The sequence below is a fragment of the Nanorana parkeri genome, unplaced genomic scaffold (assembly GCF_000935625.1).
Source record: "Nanorana parkeri isolate BGI_ZX_2015 unplaced genomic scaffold, ASM93562v1 scaffold816, whole genome shotgun sequence".
Taxonomy (NCBI): Eukaryota; Metazoa; Chordata; class Amphibia; order Anura; family Dicroglossidae; genus Nanorana; species Nanorana parkeri.
Window position 1 is genome coordinate 741,744 of NW_017307084.1, and position 7,298 is coordinate 749,041.

The 7,298-nt window shown below is 43.8% G+C and overlaps 1 protein-coding gene across 2 annotated transcripts in view; it reads right to left on the reverse strand.

Annotated features, from left to right (window-relative positions):
- Positions 1-6,693, reverse strand: part of PTPRK (protein tyrosine phosphatase, receptor type K) — a 389,585-nt gene extending 382,892 nt beyond the window's left edge. For both annotated transcript variants that reach the window (XM_018565135.1, XM_018565134.1), the window contains exon 1: positions 6,306-6,693. In XM_018565135.1, coding sequence (XP_018420637.1) covers positions 6,306-6,393 — 88 coding nt within the window. In that variant the 5' untranslated portion in view covers positions 6,394-6,693. The remainder of the gene's footprint in view (positions 1-6,305) is intronic.
- Between the last annotated feature and the right edge of the window lie 605 nt (positions 6,694-7,298).

The window sequence follows — 7,298 nt, forward strand, 5'->3', positions numbered from 1 at the left end:
CATCCCAGGAGTGTGCTTGAAGCGGTGGCAACTTTACAACACACAGGGAACATGGGGGAACAGAAGAAGTAGCCACCCTCCAGAAGGAAGGACAGTGTAAGCATGATTTCAGAGATGGTTGGAGGATCTACAACCAAGTGATACCCAAATAAGATTTGTTTTTTTTTGTCAATTTTGTTCAAATTTGTGTTAATAGTTGGAGGTACTTGAGGCCCTATTCACACTGCGCGATATAGTGCAAATGCTTGCATTGAGCAAGCTTGAATCGCGGCTAAATCCGCTCCAAAAAGGGTCCTGCTGTAGCGACACACAACCCGCGACAGCAGGACCCTTTGCCCCATTAAGCATTGGAGAGCGATATCGCGGGGTAAATTTTCCGCGATATCGCGGGAATTACCGCGCGATAAATCGCTCAATGTGAACGGGGGGCCTGAATGTATATTTAGGATTTAACTCCTGAGTTTAGTGTCACTTTAAAATATTCCTAAACTTTTGCATGTAGACAAAAAACATGCCCCCCTTTGTCTTCTGAGCTATTTTGCTACATTTGTGTACATGTAGTGGGAGGAGGTCACTTGCTAAAGCAGACATGCTTTTCTTTGGTATCTAGTAGAGTAAAAACATTACCAGACTCTGGTATGTCAACTCCCACCTAACAACATAAACAAAGACTGAACCTAAAAAAGCCCTTTAGCCCACGTATTTTATTTGGAGTATGTTCAAGTGACTTTCAAGCATGAATACATTTGTATACTTTCCCAGAAGTCATATTGTAAATTCCTCACAAAATTACTTTTCAACTGATTTACTGATATTGCTATGTCTAATGCCCTAGAAGGTTTTGCATAAAACAAAAAATGCATAATGATAAACCAGCCATATCAATTAAACTCCCATCACAACAGAAATAAGGATGCCGGAGCTGTATGATGATACAAAGAGGAGAAAGTCAGCGAGATGTGTATAAGGCTTTGAGAAAGAAATCAAATCATAGGCTTTGCAATTTAAATGTTACACCCCAGCCTCTGTAATAGCAGCTGTTCTTGGCAACTTGTGAAACCCAGGGATGACACTGCTCAAAGTTTCAATTAACCAACCTCACTTCTCAAACCTCAAGAACTCAATAAAGCAACACAACTTACAGAGGGATGTCAATACTACACTTCACATCCCTCTCTCGACAGCCTTGTATCAGCGCCGACCGAGGCAATCAGTTTTCAGCAGAGGCAGAAAGGGCTCTCGGAGCATTCAGAAAATTGATCATCTATATAGTTAAGGAGAAGAATGGCGCAAGAGATGACAAGAAATGATAGAACAGAAAACCCATCAAGATATAAAAGGTGATCCTTGACACCAGCATGACAACTAACAGTTATATTAAAAATCCCTGAACTGATTGTAACATGAACCTGTTGAGAGAAATCAATGCCAAACAAATGAGGAAATAAAGGAAACAGTTGAGAGATTGAAGATAATGTTAATGTTTTAAAAGTTTGTATAGTCCATCCTAGTAAAAAAGCTGTATGATATTAAGCCCCTATTCACACCGATGCGAGTTGTCACGCGTCTGTCATTGTCACAACATTGGAAATCACATTCTCTATGGTGCCTGTTCACAACTACCGGTACGCTAAATGATGAAGTGCCCCATAGACTTTAATGGTAATGTATGATGGCACGCATGACAACAGTCCCCCACACCCTGGAAACCTCCACTTCATGCCAAAGTCATAAAAATGCATAAGAAAAAAAGAAGTGCTAGGAAAATGAGCTAAGCTTGGGTATCCATTGGTGTTGCTACATAATTATGCATTTTTCAGTGCACTTTTGCAGTGTGTTTATGCACTTTTTGGCATGTTTTCATGCTTCGTGTGTTTTTCTTTTGGCCAATGACAGGCAATATCAGCTGCGCAATCATTAGATTCTGTCATTAGATAGCATTTTTGCAGATCGCACTGGACCGGAACGCAGGCACTAATGTGCCACGCATTTGTGCGATCGCACTGCGGGCAGGGGGTGTGGTTGCGGTGCCATTGACTTCAATGCACCGCCACGCCCTCTAACGTAGGGAGCGGGCCAGGTTGCGTTCTATAGGCCAGACGCTCTGGAACGCACTCTTTGTGGTGTGAACTGGCCCTTAAGTAGACTGTAGATCAGGGTGGACAAATAACATGGAATAAAGAAGCCAGCTCCATTGAGAAAACCTAAAAAGTTAGGTGCCAGCTGTAATTCGTAAGGAACATTGGCTACCTGGTTCTGAGATTTGTCAAGCCCTGTTTTACGCACAAAAACGCCCCATGTGTTTTTCAGCGTTACAGGAATAGTGTGATTTGTGCCAAATTCATGTACAAGTCTCAAAGCCAGTCATGAATTTGGCACAAGGCTATGAAACTGGGACTGGCTTGTAAGAAACTTTGGGAGAGGTATATAGACACTTATATAGTACTTAGATGTGTCGCATCTTTGTTCAAGGTGTCACACGTGTAAGAGACAAATTTTTGTTGGACGCTCCGTTTCAAGGAATGTTGCAGCTGTGATATGTTTTGCATACTGCAACAGACATATACAATATGAATATGCCGCAGATCAGTTAGACCAAAAAGTCTTACTTTGCATCACTTTTCTTCTTACCGAACTGTTGTTTATTAAATATGTTGCAGCGCCAGAATCAAATAAGGCACAAATAACTACTTGAATATGGCGGTAGACGTTGTGGAAAATGGCACAGACATTTAGAATTTGGCGCATACATTTCTTAGGCTGCATTAACACCAGCATTCTGGTGCAAATGCAATACTGAATTCCTCTGACTGTGTAGCCCAAAAAGAAGCACATGCACCTTTTCTAAAACTGCACTGCACCACGTTGTATTGATGTGAATGGGCGTCATTAACAAGAACATGATCTTTCGTACAATTTCAGCATGACAGCAGATGCAGGACAAGTCCCATTAGTGTGTATGGGGCCTTCTCTAGAAAAACACACAATTACACAGCAGCAATAGTGTGAATTAAGGTTTAAAAAACATGAAAAATGGAGACGTGTTGAGTGTGAACGGAGCCTAAAAGGCATTAATTAAATAATAGCAAGCAGCTGAACACAGCCCTCCAAACAAGGTTTAAAAAACATGAAAAATGGAGACGCGTTGTGTGAACGGAGCCTAAAAGGCATTAATTAAATAATAGCAAGCAGCTGAACACAGCCCTCCAAGTTAGGATACACGGGATCTAAGCAATTATCCCAAACGTCACAACAAAAAAGAGCCATGTGACATCGTTTAACAACCAGGACCCTAATACAGCCCATTCATTTTGGATACAAGTGACCCCGGAATAATCAGAGATGTCACTTCTCAAACAAGTGTATTCATTAGTAACGCTACATGGACATGAAGACAGGAATAGATGGGAAGAAAAAAAAATAAATCTCCGATAAGAGATAATGGGCAATTTGGCACGCAGAGTATAAGCCAGATTTTGTTCTTTATAAACAACTTAACTTGAACGCCTGAAGCTGGCTCATTTTCATCTCTGTACCTGCGCTCCAGTCACAGAATTGGCATAATCCTTTGTTCTAGCAGCTTAGAACATTCTCTGCGTGGAGGCAGTGTGAGCACGCAAACCGCCGCTATATCTTCACACAACCGAGGCAGCGCTTCAAGGAATATCACCGCTCGCTGCTAATCGAAGGCTTCAGCTAAGCACGGCTCCTTTTTTTTTTTTTTCCTATATTTCAGCTGAGCTTACGTTTTTGTTTTTTTTCCCCTTCAACGTTTTCATCACTACAGGGGGAATTTTTACAGAGAGGCAATTATTCGAAAACTGCTAACTCACCTACAAGGCTAGCTATGAACTCCAGCAATAGCGAAGACTTATTTTTTTTTCTATGCCTTGACATTAACAATGTGAGGGAATTAAAAGAAAAAAGAATCAGTTTGTTATGACCTGGAGGAAAGGGGGGTGCGCAGGCAGGAGTTTAATAAGCGCACGGGAAGTTAACGCAGGAGGTTGGATCAGTCTGGTAAACACAAGACGCAAACAATGCTGCATGCTCAATATAATATACTTTGGGAAAAGTTGCAGGAATGTGCATCAAACCACACAAAAAATGCAACAGGTATAGAGAAGAACAAGACACCCACAAGGCAGAATGTCCAACCCTATGTAAACTGATCCTTTCACAGGAGATGTGGGGGGAGGGGAGAACCTCAATCCTTCCTTTCTTCATCTGCAAGAGACACTTTCAAAACAACTTGCAGGGAGGAAAATCACAAAAGAAAACAAAGTATCTCCATTTGTTGATTTATTTATTACAGGTATTTATATAACGCAGACAGTTTAGGCAGCTCCTTACATATCCTACATTCACATCTCCATGAGCCGTGACATACAAAGCCCTGGCTACCCGTGTAACATACAGGCGAGGGTTAAACTCCAGCCGTCTCCCGTGCGGGGCTTTAGGGCTCATGCACATGGACGTAATTAATGAACAATACCAACGTAATTCATTTATCAATACAAAAGGCAGGATCTGACTGGCAAGATCCTACGTAAAAAAAATGCATCTAATGGGTCAGCACTTCCATTAAAAGCCTAAATTGCGTTTAGATGCTTACGTGCGTAATGACCGTCGATTTTTACGGATGCTTACGCATATGTGTGCATGGACCCATACAATAGAGCTGCGTTTAAATCCACGATTTATAGATCTGAACGCAGCTGTATTTATGTATGAGCCCTTAAAGTAGATCTAAGCCCCAACTGGAGAGTGCTAAAGTTTGCACTGTGTATTGTAAACTGCAAACATAAAAGATGAAAAAGGTACAAATTGTAGTTTCATCTCAGTGCTGCTGATCTCCACAAGCCTCTTTCAGCCACTTCGCTTTCTCCAGCACTGGCTGCATTGCTCTGAATTGGCTTCCTAATGGTGGCTAATGGCAGCATAATGTGGCCCTGACTTGTAGTCTCTATCAGGGTGCATATGATCTGGTGACAGCGTAGCAACGCAATTAGGTAACAGTAGCCACCCTATGTTGGAAAGTACCCAATTGCCAATGGCAGGATCACCATATGATGAAAGCTGCAGATTTCAAAAGAAAGACTTTGTGAACCGATACTACAGTCTATCTGGGGTGCACGTGATATGGTGACAACTTTGGGTCACAAACGGAGGGACAGTAGTCATCCTATGTTAGAAAGAGCTTGAACCTTCATGGCAGGATCGCCAGGAATTATTTTAATGAAAGGATTTGCAGATTTCAAAAGACTGGAAACAACTTTGTAAAATGATACTGCAGTCTATCTGGGGTACATGTGATCAGGTGAAAGTTGGGTGACCATAGTCACCCCATGTTACAAAGTACCTAAACCTTCATGGCAGGATCACCAGGTATTATTTTAATGAAAGCTGCAGGATTTTAAAAGACTGAAGACAACTTAGTGAATTGATACTGTATTCTCTATGTGGGGTGCACGTGATCGGGTGGCAACGCAAGAGGGTGATAGTGGTCATCCAATGTTAGAAAACCTGAACCTTCATGGCAGGATCACCAGGCATTATTTTAATGAAAGACTGAAAACAACTTTGTGAAATAATACTGCACTCTCTATGTGAGGTGCATGTAGTCAGGTTACCATAGTCACCCTATATTACAAAGTACCAGAACCTTCATAGCAGGATCACGGAGTATTTTAATTAAAGCTGCAAATTTCAGAAGACTGAAAACAACTTTGTGAAATGATACTGCACTCTCTATGTGGGGTACACCTGATCGGGCGAAAACATAGGAGCACATTTGTGTGAAAGTACCTGCACCTTCCTGGTGGGATCCCCTGGTATTATCTTAATGAAAGCTGCAGATTTCCTAAAACCAAGAACTTTGTGAAATTAGATGAATAGATTAAATCTTAGCCCAACTGTTCTTTAAAGTGTAAGCTCCTATGATCAGAGCCCTCCTGACCAGTACTGTCCATTTAGTAAAGCACAGTGCCAGCTGCAGGCATTATATTGAGTAGAATAATATGAGATTATAGTGACTGGGCTTAGGTGTACTGTAAACTCCAGCAGACTCCCATAGGCAAACAATAAGATCTGGGCACCTGGCTGGAGGGCATGTAGCTACATGTAGATGTGGGGAATGAATACCTCCATAGAGGAAAGCAGAGCCGATACACAATAGGGCACTTTCTAACACTAGTAGTGAATGTGTATACATACGAAGCTCCACCTGGACACACAATGAGAACTTTCCATAGACGAGCTCCGGGGGTGAGCCCCGGGGAAGTAAAAGGAAGTCCATGACTCACCTGCAGACAACTGACCGCGGACCGCTGAAACCAGCCCAGGAGAGAATAGCAACACCACCAGCAGCCCCACCACGTACACCCCATCCATGGCTTCCCCCAAGTTTCGCAGCGAAGGGAGATCCACGGAGCGAGCACAACAATCCCCAGCCACCGGTTTCGGGACTCTTTCCACAGGCAGACGATCACATGAGAAGCACGGCAGTCCAAGCTACGGCAGGCGCTCCGCATTCAGTGCTCTCCATGCTCAGCGGCTCCTTTCACTCTCCAGTCCGGAGTTACTTTCAGGGGCTCGGCTGGGGGGAGAGGAGGAGGCGCTGACGTCACCCTCATATACCAAACTAACCCCGCTCGGGAATGTGTATTCCCAGGGGACACCAGCACAGCGCCCCCTAATGGAAGCCAGCCGGGAAGTGCAGGCGAAGGTGTGCGCGGGGCTCTCCAGTGATGCGGCGAGCTCAATGGGAGAGAGCCGGTTACTTGCTTGCTGAATGCATGGAGCTCATCCCTGGAAGCGGAGAGTCAGGCTAAACCTAATGATGGCTCACGATGAGCGTCTGATAGAGCCCAATCCTGTCCAGTCACAGACTGTCTATAGTAAGGTGAGTATGCAGAGGTAGCAGGACGGATCCCGGAGCTGTTGCTCGCAGTCCTCCATCACATACAAGGGATCGGACTATGTGCTCCAAGTTGGTGCCGGTTTTCTAGCACTGGCAGCTTTCTACATCAGCGCCTTTGCATCGGAATCGTGCACTTAGGACAAGTTTATTAAATGGAAGCTGGATGTCTCCCGGAATTTGCTGTGGATCGCGACTCTTGTATGAAGCTGATCAATAGATCAATGAAGAAGAACGGACAGTGCCGGCTGTCAGGGAGGAGAATAGCTGTCACGGCTCCTATTAGGTAACAGACAGAAGGAGAGGTCAGCAACGCTACTGTCTAGGGTGCCGTTAAAGCTGATCTCACTGGCCACCTCTGCTGTGCCACTGCCCTGTC